This window comes from Cyprinodon variegatus, unplaced genomic scaffold (assembly GCF_000732505.1).
Source record: "Cyprinodon variegatus isolate N-32 unplaced genomic scaffold, C_variegatus-1.0 Scaffold943, whole genome shotgun sequence".
Classification (NCBI taxonomy): domain Eukaryota; kingdom Metazoa; phylum Chordata; class Actinopteri; order Cyprinodontiformes; family Cyprinodontidae; genus Cyprinodon; species Cyprinodon variegatus.
In genome coordinates this window covers 221,578-235,169 of record NW_015151396.1, presented here as the reverse complement: position 1 = coordinate 235,169, position 13,592 = coordinate 221,578, and the positions used below count along the sequence as shown (strand labels likewise).

Genomic DNA, 13,592 nt, shown 5'->3' with positions numbered 1-13,592 from the left:
AGAATGAAACATAATGATGAAATAGGGGTCTCTATGTCCTCCAGCAGTCTAAGCCTATAGCAGCATAACTATAGAGATACCTCAGGATAAACTGAGCCACTCTTACTATGAAAAAGAAAAGTTTTAAGCCATGCTTTAAAAGTAGAAAGGGTGTCTGCGGCACAGACTAAAACTGGTAGGTGGTAAGAGATATGCCTGATAGCTAAAGAATTATTATTGTTTTTATCTGTATTCGCTTTTACTCTGCTTTTTTTTTTTCTATTTCATTGTTTAATTCACGTAGAGCACAATGAATTGTCCATGTACTGAATTGTGTTACAAATAAACATGCCTTGCCTTGCCTTGCCACAAAGCTTGGGGTTTGAATATTTTTAATTTCACACCAAAAAGACACATTTTTTATATAAGATCTGTTTTAGGACAGGTGTGATATGATAAGTGTGATTGGTCTTTTGCTTTTAAAACTGCTAACATGTGACACTGAGAGGATTTTGTTCCCATCTCCTTTTTTTAAGGTGACTTTGTTTCTCTAGAAATGCTTGCTTTTGATCAGATATTTGTATTACTTGTTGACAGGATTCACAACATTTGTTTGGTGACAGAAAAACTTTTGCATGTACTTTGCATGTTTCCTTTTGGTCACCAGATCTTATGCTTCCTGGAATGTATGGTCTCTGGCTGCTGAGGTTCTCTCCTCTAATTTTCTTAATAAGGCAGTTTCCTTTAGTTTTGCTGGGCTTTTCTGAGAGTTAAGTTTTTGGATAATTTTCATCAGATCCCTCCTGCACCAGGTTTGTGCCAGTTATGCATGTTGCTTTGTAAGTAGTTTCAAGGTTTTGGATTCTTTCACTCTCAGCTGTCTGTATCTTTTCTCAGAGCAACTCATTGCTGCCGTTATACAATCTGCAGGTAAATCCTAATTTCTAGTCTGATATTGCAATTTGTCAAACAAAATAGATATTATTCAAGTAATATAGTGGGGCCTAGTGGTCCTGAATCTGTATCTGTGAAATTTTAAAATGCCCATGGAGAATAGTTTTAGTGTATATGAACTAAATAAAACTGCTTGTATGAGGAGTTAGTGCATGTGTCTTTGTGGCCTAAGTCCATTTCATAAAAAAAAAAGTCAAGTAAATGTTATTAGATATGTTAACAAACTTAATGACCATAACAAGTTATCATGTTACACCTTCATTAACCCTTTGAAAGAAACTTTAGGAATCTGAGGAGTCTGAAACGAAAGTTTTAAAATAGTTTCTCTAATTATGTTCCGATTCCCGTCAAACGGGGAAAAAAAGAAAATCTCCAAACCTCAAGACTGGTTAAACTAGTATATCTTTTATCAAACCACATTCTAACTGTTTCCTTTACTTCCTGCAGCCACATCCAAACATATAAACGGATCTCTGAGCTCGGGCTGACAATTTTCAAAGGGAACCTCTCATTGAGAAGCTGGAGAAGCTCAAAAACAGCAAATCTTTAAAGGGTATTCACAGTAGAAACAGCTGGAACATGAGGTGAGTAATGGAATTTAAAAACATATCAGAACCCTGATAAAATGTTCATCTCTGTGTGTTTATTTGACCTTTTTCCTTCTGTTGTGGTTTTCTTCAGGTCCTCTTTTCTTTATTCACCTTTCCTCTGCTTCAACTTTCTCTCATTTGCTTTCATGTTTGTATTCATTTTATTTTGTTCAAAGTCAACCTCCTGATGCCGTTTTTGCCTTTAAGAAGTTGACAAAATTATTTTTTTTTTAATTTCCATTTATTTTAAAAATAAATAGAAATGTAGGTATATTACACTTTTTTGAAAACAAGTACAACAGTCAATGATACCATACACTGCTAGAGACTAATTGTAGGAAACACAATAGCTTACCAAAGTTTACCTGGGTCCACAGTGAATATGTAATATCTGGCACGGGGGGTGCATATGCTATCTTGGCTCTGTATACAATCCAAAGGTTTTGTTCCATATCTGCAACCACATTTTTGCCCAGTTTTTCTGAAGACGTTTCCACACCTGTTCAGAAGTTGTTTTTTAATTCTGTCAGGTCACACCAGAGCAATCTGTAGTTGGAGCACTGATTTTTTTAAACAGCCAATTAAAGACCCATCCAACTGTCTTCTAAGTAGTTGGCGTCTTTGAATGGGTTTTGCATTTGGCCACATGAATCATGATAAGAGGTCTTATGTAATTTCAATGGAATGAAATCCAGTACAGAATTGTAGATATTTGGAAGCTGAAACCGTAGTCATCTCCCTCTGTTCAGTGATTGTTTTTCACTTTTAACAAAAATGGCTTGTTTTTCTCAATTTTTGAACGATTTGTCCTCTCTGTCCAAAATTTGAACCATTTGGTCGTCAAAGAATTGTCCTTTGTGCCCTTGAGGTGCACAGCTGAGTCGTCCTCAAAGCCCCTGAGCTGTACACTTGCACCTGAGCAACAAAGGACACATAACTGAATTTCCACAGATATAACTCAAAGGTGATTCAATCAAGTGAAATGCCACGTCGTGCCTAATTTTGATCAAGAAATTGCTTTACAATATTAAAGCATTTTACACAATATAGGCCTTTTAAATCAAGGTAACAGACTAATACTGTATGTCTTTGTCCAACCTTTCTCTCATTTTCTTTCCTTTTTCACCACAATATCCTTCCATTTTTTTTCCTCCATTGTGATTTTACTGTTATCCTGTATCCTTGCGTCATTTTTTTGACCAGGAACTACAGTATTTAATTTATTAATTTGATAGGGAGAGTGCATGTTAATGGACAAACATAAAAGTCCAATGAATGAAAACATGCCCTATTGTAGCCAAATGCTAACTTCCATTTGTTGTCCCACTGACAGGGGTTAAAATGGGTACACAGTTAAAAAAAAAAAACAATAAAATTGACAAACCTTTGTATAACAAAAAAGTGATCAGTTAAGAGTTTTATTCGCACCACCAGCAGATAAATTTTCATATCTGGTAACTCTTCTTTCTTGTTTTTATTTGTTTATCATTTATCAGTTCTAAATTGTCATTGGAGTCCAGACTGAAGGCCTTGCAGTGCCACTTCACCTGGGACCTGGAGGTAAACCCTCCAAATCTGAATCTCTGGGATGAACTAAAAGACACCAGCAGGGAGAAGGAAAACGTCTGGCTGGGTCACATCTACAACCTGCAGGGGTTCATCCAGTTCAAGCTGGGCTCCTCTGAAGAGGCCCTGAAGTTCTTCAGCCAAGCCACTGAGACCTTCCAGCACCTAAAAAACTCTGATGAAGGTCCCTGGTTGATGGTGAACTTTGGGAATCTGGCTTGGCTGCACCATCATATGGGTGAAGATGAGAAGTGTCAGGACTACCTGTCAAAGTGTGAAGCTCTAATGAGAAAATACCCAGCTCCACCTGAGGAAGAGCTCCACCCAGAGGTCTGTGCTGAGAAGGCCTGGACCCTGATGAGGTTTGACAAAGAGAAGAAGCTGCAGGCTGCAGAGCTCTTCCAGAGAGCCGTGAGGATGCAGCCAGACAACGTGGAATGGCAGACCAGCTGGGCCATATTATCAGCAGGTCCCTTCAAAGCTTACATGGAGGACATGACTCCTGATGTCTTGGAAATAGTTAAATCTGCCTCAGAACGAGATCCAGACAACTTATATGTTGCTGCTCTTTATCTGGAGGCACGTGCTGCAAAAGGAGAGCAAATTCAAGATGAAGCAAAAGATTTAGCTGAAAAGATTCTAGAAAAGCCAATGCATGACTACTGTGGAATAGGCCGAGTAATGAAGCTGTATAGAAAGTACATTTCTGTAGACGAAGCCATTAAAATAGCTGATGATGCATTGGAGAGACATCCTGATTCACGCTTTGTAAAGAGGTCTGCTGCAAAATGCTACACAAAGAAGGTATTTTCTCAGCGAGGTAACCCTGATCCTAGAGCAACCGACAAAGCAATCCGATTGTGGAGAGAAGTGATTGAGGTTTACCCTAAATATTCCCTGAAAGAAAAAATATCTAGAGCTGACGTCCAAACAAAGGTAGACATAGAGAAAGCTGACCAGATTTACAGAGAGCTGCTGGACAGAGAAGATCTGGATCCAGCAGAAAAACAGATGCTTTACTGTCGTTATGCAAAACATTTACAGTTTATTAAAAAGGACTACCGTAGTTCTACTACGTACCACATGATGGCAGCAGAGATTCAAAAGGAATCCAAATATAAAGAGAAAAGTGTCAAACAGCTGAAGAAGACCTTAAAAATTAACAAAGACCCTGAAATTCAGAGAAGGATCAGGGAGCTTCTGTGAATGACCTGAAATTGATTCTGAAGATCATATAAGATTATTGTGAAATGAACATGAATATATATAACATACAGCATTTAACTTATAAACAGATATCATTTAAGAATGTTTAATCTCTTCATAACTATGAAAAATACATGAACCATTTCATGCATAGTGATCACTAACGTAAATGTTTAAATGTGTTTTTTCTATATTCACGCCTTCAATTTTGTTCATTTATTTATATAGACCATTCTAGTGTAAGTTACTGCATCATCCCATACAGAAAAAAACATTTGTTCATCATTGCAATAAAAATAGAAAGTCAGTGAATCCAAGATGGCTGACACACAAAAGACCAAAAATCTTGGCCATTTCGGTTTCTACAGGGAACTGGAGGAACCGCAATTTCAACAGAATACCATTCACAATTGCAATACTAAATTACAACTATATCTATGCAACTAATTTGGTATATAGATTTTTTTTGTGCAGTATACAATGCATTAAGTACACTTGAGTGGACTGATACATATTTCGTTATAGAACAAAGACAATAGATAGAATTTTATTTTTTTGAAAAGTTGTTTTACATTCCTTAGGATATATAAAAACCCTTATAAAAAGAAAATCCTGGCTTTGTTTAGTATAAGTCATGCATGAAAGGTTCAAAATGATGAGAAAAAATAAATGTTTTATTGCATCCCTCTTACAACTTTGAATTTCTGTAGAATACAAGTGTTGATGTTGTCGAAATAAAGAATTAATTTTATTTTCTGATTAAGAAAAGCCCAGAAAGACCGGCAGGTAAAACTGCAAGCAGAGGTTTATTAAGAGAAGCACCCAAATTACAAAAGAATGTTTTAAGCCTTAATTTCTACTGATTAAGATTTTCAGCTTATAATGAAAACAGAATATTTAAAATGAGAATATTACATCACACTGGTCTTAAAGAATTATGTAAATAAGGTATAAATTAAATGACCATATGAGCTAAATAAAGAATGTTTAACACTTGCTTCAAGCCTGTTATTTATTTTATTTATTTATTTATTTTTTCAAAAACATGCTTTCAAATGCCTGTCAAAAAGGCCTCATCAGATCCCTTTTTGTGGAATCTGAGATTATATTACTTTCCTCTGGAACAAAAGGAGATAAAACCCATTCAATCAAGTTTTTTTATGGTTTATATGGGTGAAATGGAAAACAGCTGTTTTACTAAATACATATATTCCAAAACATCGGTCGTCATCTTATGTCATAAAGGTGATCGTGTGGTTCACACCTGCTACTGCAGGGAAGTCATGACTGGCTCTGCGGCCCCTCCTGGGTCTGTGGTGGTCTGGCATCTGGGTAAGATTTAACCTGGGCTGCATTTGTTCTCTATCCCCTAGACTAAGAGCTTGAGTTTCCTGCTCATTATCAATCCAGGGACATGGGGACCTCCTCCTAGGTCTGGTGGCTGGTTTAATGTTTGAATACATCTGTTTAGTGCAGGTCCATAAAATAATCCCTTTTTGGTGTTTTGTGTTCGTTTGTTTTCTTTGGAAGAAAACCTTTATGAGTTACTGTGTTTTCTTTCTTTTCCTCAGACTCTGCCCTGCTCTGAATGGACATTGTTTCTCTTACTAAGTTAAAGTTTGCAGAAAAACTTTGAGACAGTTGAGGAAGATAGTAAATTGTTACAATAAACCTCAAGAAAGAGTCTGGCTTGTTCTGGGAATGATTATTTTCTGTCCCAAATAAAGAGTAAAACAACTCTTCTCAGTCAGACAATGTGTGGCCTTGCAGGTGTTAGGCCTTGAGTGAACATATTTATAAAGTATTAAATGCTAAATCAGCTCTCATAAATCAATACATAGAATTTATAGAAAATGGAATTTTCCAACCACAGTCCTCACTCTGGCCAAAGAAGGACTCTTTAATATAACATACCAAACATCTCATGAAAGACATTTTTTTCCCTCTTTTTTCAAATGGACCAAGTCACTTGCAATAAAAATAAACTAATAGAAATTGCTGTTGAAATCTTTGATTCTTTTAATAAACAATATAACTTGTTATGACCCTTACTCATGGGTTTAAAACAACTTTAATATTTAATGTGGGCAACATCTGAGTGCCTATCAGATGTTGCCCACATTTATTCCTAGTGTACTCAGGGGGCTGGTCCTTTTTGTTGTTGTTGTTACTGTGTTTTGCCAGCGGATGATAGGCGCAGCAGTCAGCTTCATTTGTTTTGCTTAAATTTTGCTGTTCTTGGCCCCAGTATGAAAGTCGTTAACATAAAAGCCTAAAACTACAACTTAAATTAAAAAAAAAGGTACACTTAAGTGGGTCAGGGTGGGAATATATAAACAGGTGAAAGTCATGAGCACTGACCAGTCAGCCAAAGGGATGTCCCGTTCGCCAAGTAGTGACAGGATAGTGACAGGACCCCACACTAGCAAATCTCTCCCCCTCTTTCCCTAGCACGTCCTAGTGCTCCATGCGTGCTGCTACAACCCATGGACCGTTTACCTGCATAACACATGGATCATGCCAATGACGCCAGAAAGTGGCAAGGTAAAGAACAGCGGAATAAGATCCCCCCAGTGGGATTTGATCCTCAGACTTCTGGATAAAAGTCACCTGCAATGGGCAGTCAGCATGGCAAAGCAGGGGCATACTGACTCGGATGGGCTTCTTTGCACAATTGCAAATGTGGTGAAAAGAACGGGAAGGAGAGGACCAGATACTCTCAAAAAGGTATTAGAGATGGTTTAGTGTTCAATTATTGGTTGCGTATTTAAGCAGTTCATTAAAATCAAAACCTAGCACAGGAACCAGTGTTGTTTTTGACCGCCATCTTAATTTCATCCTGAATACAAAAACTATTGTTAGTTTTAGTCACATTTTATTCATTTCTATATGTGATCGTTTTAGTGCAGTTTTAGTCGACTAAAATTCTAAAAGGTTTTAGTCAGTTTTATGTTGCAATTCAAAAAACAGTTAACCTTTATAATTTTATAATAAAATCAGGTGATCAACAGTATCAGGTCCAAAAGTCCCAGCACCATGGTTCTCGGAATTTATACAAATGTCATTAAACATCTTAGTCAGGGCAGTCTTTGTATTGTGGATGGCATGGAAACCTGACTGGAAGACATCAAAGCAGATGGTTATAGTTAATAAGGCATTTAGCTGTTGAAACACAACTTTTTCAATGATTTCACCAATGAAGGGGAGGTTTGAGATTGGCCTGTAGCATTTAATTGTCCAAGCTGCTTTTTTTCATCAATAGTTTGATAGTTGCGCTTTGTAAGACCTGGGGGAAAACACCCAACATAAGGGATGTGTTGCTGATTTAGATCAAATCAGACACTAAAACAGGTAAAATCTTCTCAATAAAACCCATGGGGAAAACATCAAGGAAAGGAGCTCAGCTGCTGAACATTTTCTAAACTTTTGCAGTTTATTTGGCAGAATTGGGGCATTTTAGCAGAGTTTATCGGAACTGGAGTTGATGTGGATGTACAGACTGTTTTTCTAATAAATTTCACTTTCTCAGTAAAGAACTTTGCACAGTCATTGCAGGCCAATTCATCTGCCACGGAGATATGAGGGTTTGTTAACTGTCGATCAGTGATAAAAATAGTTTCAAAGTGAACAGAAAGATGGTGTGATAGGGCAATATCATTTACAGAAACAATAGAATTAGTTTGACTGATAAGCATGTCAAAAATATGTCCATTATTATAAGTTGACTGTTTAACATGTTGAGTCATAGCGGGACCTTTGTCCTCTTAATTGTTAGCATGTACCATGTACCACTACTACCAAGTAGTCACGTTCAACCCAAATTACAGATAAAGTTAATTTAAATCATTTTAAAAAGATTTTTTGCACTTTTAAGTTCTATAAACATTCAGAAACTTAGCTCGGATAGGACCGTGCACTTGGACAGCCAGATATCAAAAGATTCAAGTCACACAGGGTCACTTTTCAAAACTTTTGTGAATTCTCCCCAACCTGAAGGGGACAAGCCAGCTTTCCATGGTCTCGGACTTGGAAGAGCTGACTCTCATCCTGGCCGCTTCACGCTTGGCTGCAAACGGCCCCAGTGCACGCTGTAGGTCTAAACAGGAGGGATCCAGCAGAACCATATCATCTTCGAAAAGCAGAGATGAAATCCCCATGTCCTTTAACCAGACCCCTCTAGCCCTTTACTGTGCCCAGAAATCCTGTCCATAGAACAAGACCGGTTTCAGATGCCAGCCCTGCTGGAGTCCAACATGCACGGGGAACAGGTCTAACTGTTCATCATCATCATTTTTTTTAACCACTTTCTAATTATTATAAAACTTATAAATGGAACTGAGTTGAAAGTTCAGGTAAATATTTAATCTGTTTATTTTGTATCAACATCTATTTTGATTTTATTTCTATCTAAAATGATGAGCCAGCCTCCAGATTGGTGGCTATAACAGAGAAATAGGGAAATATTCTTCATTTTTCTTCTGTTTACTCAAAAGAACATGTGCTGCCTGAATTATCAACAACTAAATAGAAATAAACCCTCATTAATAGTTTAAATAAAAATATAGGTTTTAAAATAGAAATCTGAAACTAAATTTTTACTTTTGGTTCTCTGGTTAAATTTCTATTTACCTGTAAGTTGAATCAAAGGGACACTTGTATGCAGCCTCTCCTGGACTGGTTGGACCGGTTTCTCTCCTTTAGTCCAGCCTCCTTCCAACAGCTTCTCTGTTACTTTCTGCAGCTAAAAGTGTCTCTGAGCTCAGACTGAAAACTTTCTAGGAGAACCTCTCGCTGAGACGCTGGAGAAGCTTTAGAATCCACTAACCTTCAAACGGATTCACATAGAAAACAGCTGGATCATGAAGTAAGTGATGGAAAAATGCAAAATATGAGATCAAATATTCATCTGTGTTAATTGGACTTAAATTTGGTTTTTGAACAGTTTAGGTTTTCTTTAGTTCAGTCTGATAAACTAAGATTTTTTCCTCAGCTTCATCTCTCTCCTGTCTTCCTCTCCCCTTTCTTTTCTCTTTTCATTAGAATATCTACCGGTAATCAGTTTCCTTCCTCCATCATATTATGTTTCTCCAGGAGCTGCAGTACATCTTAAATCCCATATCTGATTACTCTTCTTTCTTATTTCACATGTTTTTCCAATCAGTTCTACAGAGACTTTGGAGTCCAGACTGAAGGCCTTGCAGTGCCATTTCACCTGGAATCTGGAAGCTAACCGTCAAAACCTGGTGTATCTCAGGTATAGACTGCAGGACATCAGCACAGAGGAGGGAAACGTCTGGCTGGGTCACATCTACAACCTGCAGGGGTTCATCCAGTACAAGCTGGGCTCCTCTGAAGAGGCCCTAAACATCTTCAGACGAGCCACTGAGACCTTCCAGCGTCTTAAAAACTCTGATGAAGGTCCCTGGTTGATGGTGAACTTTGGGAATCTGGCTTGGCTGCACCATCTTATGGGTGAAGATGAGAAGAGTCAGGATTACCTGTCAAAGGTTGAAGCTCTGATGAGAGAATACCCAGCTCCACCTGAGGAAGAGCTCTACCCAGAGGTCTGTGCTGAGAAGGCCTGGACCCTGATGAGGTTTGACAAAGAGAAGCAGCTGCAGGCTGCAGAGCTCTTCCAGAGAGCAGTGAGGATGCAGCCAGACAACGTGGAATGGCAGAGCAGCTTGGCCATATTATCAGCACAAAGGTTAAAAGAAGATATAAATAAACTTCATAGTGAAAATTTGGAGCGACTGAGAGCTGCCACAGAACGAGATCCAGACAACTTATGTGTTGCTGTGCTTTATCTGGAGGCACAAGCTGCTTCAGTTAAAAATCAAGCAAGAGAACTAGCTGAAAGGATTTTAGAAAGGCCAATTAACAACTACAGTGGTTTCGAGCCATTACTTTCTCTTTACAGAAAGCACATATCTGTAGATGCAGCTGCTGAAATAGTCACTGAGGCCTTAAGAAGAAATCCTAATTCACGTTATGCTAAAAGGTCTGCTGCAAAATGGCTGACAAAGAATATCTTTTCTGATCGAGGCAATCCTGATACCAGAATAATAGACAAGGCAATCCGTTTGTGGGAGGAAGTGATAAAGGCTTATCCTGAAAGTTCCCTAGAAGAAAAAATATCTCTTGCAGATGTTCATACAAAGGTAGACATAAAGAAAGCTGACCAGATGTACAGCGAGTTGCTGGACAGAAAAGATTTGGACCCAGCAGAAAAACAGATGCTTTACTGTCGTTATGCAAAACATTTATACTTCATTAAGAAAGATAGTGAAGAGTCTATTAAATACCACATGAAGGCAGCAGAGATTCAAGAGCAATCCAAGTATCGACAGAAGAGCATCACAGAGTTGAAGAAGGTATTGGAAAAAAACAATGACTCTGAAATATGCAAGAAAATCCAAGCATTTTTAACCTCGCTGAACATCGAAGAATAATAATCAACATCAAATCTGCAACAATTTTAATGTCTTTGCCATGCTGAAGTTCAGATGCCTCCTATTACCATAAAACACAACTCAAATTGGATATTTAATTAGTTTGTCAAAGATTCTTTGAGGTTTTGCTCCACATGCTGTAATGTCTCCTGTTCTGCTGTTGATAATTATAATAGTATTAAAAGCTTTTTGCTTTTACTTCCTTTGTGTCTTAACTTTATCTGTTTTACCTGTAGCTTATTTTTTTGCATTACAAAGCTTCTGAAGCCTCAGTTTCATTTGGACCAAAAGAAAACAAGGTAAGGTGATTAGATATAGAGCAGGGACATGAGATGTGGGTAGTACTGGCCAAATTACCACTTTAGTAGTTTATAGTTCTATTTAAAGCCTAACAGTAAAGGAGACTGGGAATGGTTGCAACTCCTCGCTCTTTTCTCCCAAATACTCTGAGACAACTGACCCCACACAAATTATTTATTTATATATTTTATATATTAGACATATATCTGTTTGCTAATTGTCCAAAATAAATTGCAGCATGATAACATTAGATTGGTCTTTCACAATATTCATACAAAAGTAAACTGTAACAACCCACCCCATACCTGCGACAGTTGCAACACGTCTCAGGGTCAATGGCAACATGTGATAAATCCATTCTGTTTCAATAACCGGCATCAATTTGATTCAATTTATTTATACAGCTCCAATTCATAACACATGTCCATACACATATCCAACAAGCACACAGCTTAAAATGCACCACCATGCAGCGCTTTGTGCCATCGGACTCTTCTTTTTTTTCTTTTTCTACTCTGAACAGAACAATACAGGTTTTTCCTGATCCCAGAGTTGTAACACTGATGAGTCATCAACACAAGTATGAAGATGAAGATGTTCAACTAATTCAGTGTCTACTGTCTTCGTTGTTTAGGAATGTGTTAAATAATCTGCAGAACCTCCCTGAGAAACCTGGCCTGTTTGGACTTTTATATGCTTTATATTTGTTTCCTTTATGAAGCCGGAAAAAAAAAAAAAATTCTACGTTTTTTTTTATGTTTTGGGTTTTTCTTTTTTTTTCCAAAGTACACTTTTTATTACTGAATTTGAGAGATATCAATAGTGGATACAATATTGCATCAGTTAGCCTGGGCTTCACAAAGGGTGGTTATAACCTTGCTTAGAGCAGTGCCCTTGTGCTCTGAGAAGGCTGCAAGTACCCGGTTCAAGCCCCACAGCCTGCACTCTGGGTTCCTGAGCAAGATCTTTAATCCCCACACTGCTCCTTGGGTGCTGCACAGTGGCAGACAACTGCTTCACAAGGGGATGGGTTAAATGCAGAGAAAGAATTTCTCCAGTGCAAGATCAATAAAGATTAATAAAGTTCAATTATACAGAATTATATAGAATTTGTATCCCCTTGTCGTTAACGCGCATGGATTAGGAAGAGCTGATCGAGTTCACTCCGCCTCAGTTCCAACCTACTAAAAGTGAAACTTGAGATGTGTTATCTTTATTAAAGATGAGCGACGTTATTTTATTCTCCCCTTAACATGTTGTGGCAGAATATCGGCAGTGACATTGATAAAAAAAAACAAAAAAAAAACACAAGTGTTTGCTTCAAAACAGTGTTTGCTCCTTTTGCTGAAAGCCAACGGCTCCTTATAAATTTCAACATGTTCCATAAAAAAATTATCTAATTGTGTCACGGTGTCCGAATGTTCTCATCTCATCGAAAGCTGTTGTTAACCATGTTCTTATAATAAAAATAAAATAGTGAATGGAGTGTACGAGTACATATTATAGGCTACGCCCAGTAGGAATATTACTTTATCCCATGTCGTATTTAGTGCTTAAATCTATATGTGAGTTTTATAGTGATTTACAGTTTCTGTATCTTCTACCATTATGGAATTGAGGCGGAGTGAACTCGATCAGCTCCTACTCTGTGCATGCTCACAGCAAGGTGATAATAATTCTGGGATTGGCTACCTTGGCAGGACACCTTGAAATCAAACATAAACAATCAACAAAAAGTAAGACAGACCATTGGCTGCAGCTGTCATAAGGAAATAGATTCTTATATAATTAAAAAGAATGACTGAAAACTCTTTGTAAGGCTCTAATCTGGTACAAAGGTTCTCCAAGGAAAAACAAGGGTTTGCTTAAAGGTGTTTGTAGAACTGATCGCTTACCTTTAGTTTATATCTTAAGATAGTTATTGTAAGTAGAGTCATAATTTGTCCTGCTGTTATATGTTTGTGATTTATGAGCATAGACTTCCAGGCTTATGTTTTTATGTACTTTATGTATTTATTACTGTTTTCTAGGCTGCACTTTAAAAAATGAAACTTTCTAGAGCTGTTTTAAACTAAATTTATTTTTGTTTACACTCGTGTATACAAAATGACAAAATAAATCTGTCATCGTCATCATCATCATCAGGCTTAGGTCTACTTTTCTACCACTCAGTTTAGAAATATGAAAGTTTCTCATTATAAAAAAGTAAGAGGCAGTTAAAGGAAAACTGAATGAGACAAGATCTGCATGATCAGAGAATGATGGAGGAAGAGATAACCCCCTGTTTAATGTTCATTTATTTGGTTGTTTTTACTTGTAGCTCCAAATATTGTGGTGAAAGCCTTTTTAGTATTTAATCAGGTGAGATAACAATAATAATAATACTTAAAATCACCATCATACTAATAATATAAATGTATGATGAGATTAAATGTGTTTGGAAGGGACTTTGATTGCATTATATCCCTGTCTTAGATTATGTAGGATTGGAAGGAGAGGAAGAAGATTAGAAGACAGCGGAGAAAAATAGGAAAACTGATGTTAA

General features: G+C 37.3%; 2 protein-coding genes across 3 annotated transcripts in view; both read left to right on the top strand.

Annotated features, from left to right (window-relative positions):
- The first annotated feature begins 767 nt into the window (after positions 1–767).
- The window catches only part of LOC107100194 (interferon-induced protein with tetratricopeptide repeats 1-like), a 17,786-nt gene continuing 4,961 nt past the window's right edge, over positions 768–13,592 (top strand). The window contains exons 1-3 of one of the 2 annotated variants that reach the window (XM_015398598.1): positions 768–909; positions 1,381–1,517; positions 3,020–4,450. In XM_015398598.1, the coding sequence (XP_015254084.1) occupies positions 1,513–1,517; positions 3,020–4,295 (1,281 nt within the window). In that variant the 5' untranslated portion in view covers positions 768–909; positions 1,381–1,512 and the 3' untranslated portion in view covers positions 4,296–4,450. Of the gene's footprint in view, positions 910–1,380; positions 1,518–3,019; positions 4,451–13,592 lie in introns of those variants that run through there. The other variant, XM_015398597.1, reaches the window with a different exon arrangement.
- LOC107100193 (interferon-induced protein with tetratricopeptide repeats 2-like) lies at positions 9,036–10,900 on the top strand. Its single transcript, XM_015398596.1, has 2 exons — positions 9,036–9,159; positions 9,457–10,900. The coding sequence occupies exons 1-2, from the start codon at positions 9,155–9,157 to the stop codon at positions 10,745–10,747; spliced, it is 1,296 nt and encodes a 431-aa protein (XP_015254082.1). The 5' UTR covers positions 9,036–9,154; the 3' UTR covers positions 10,748–10,900.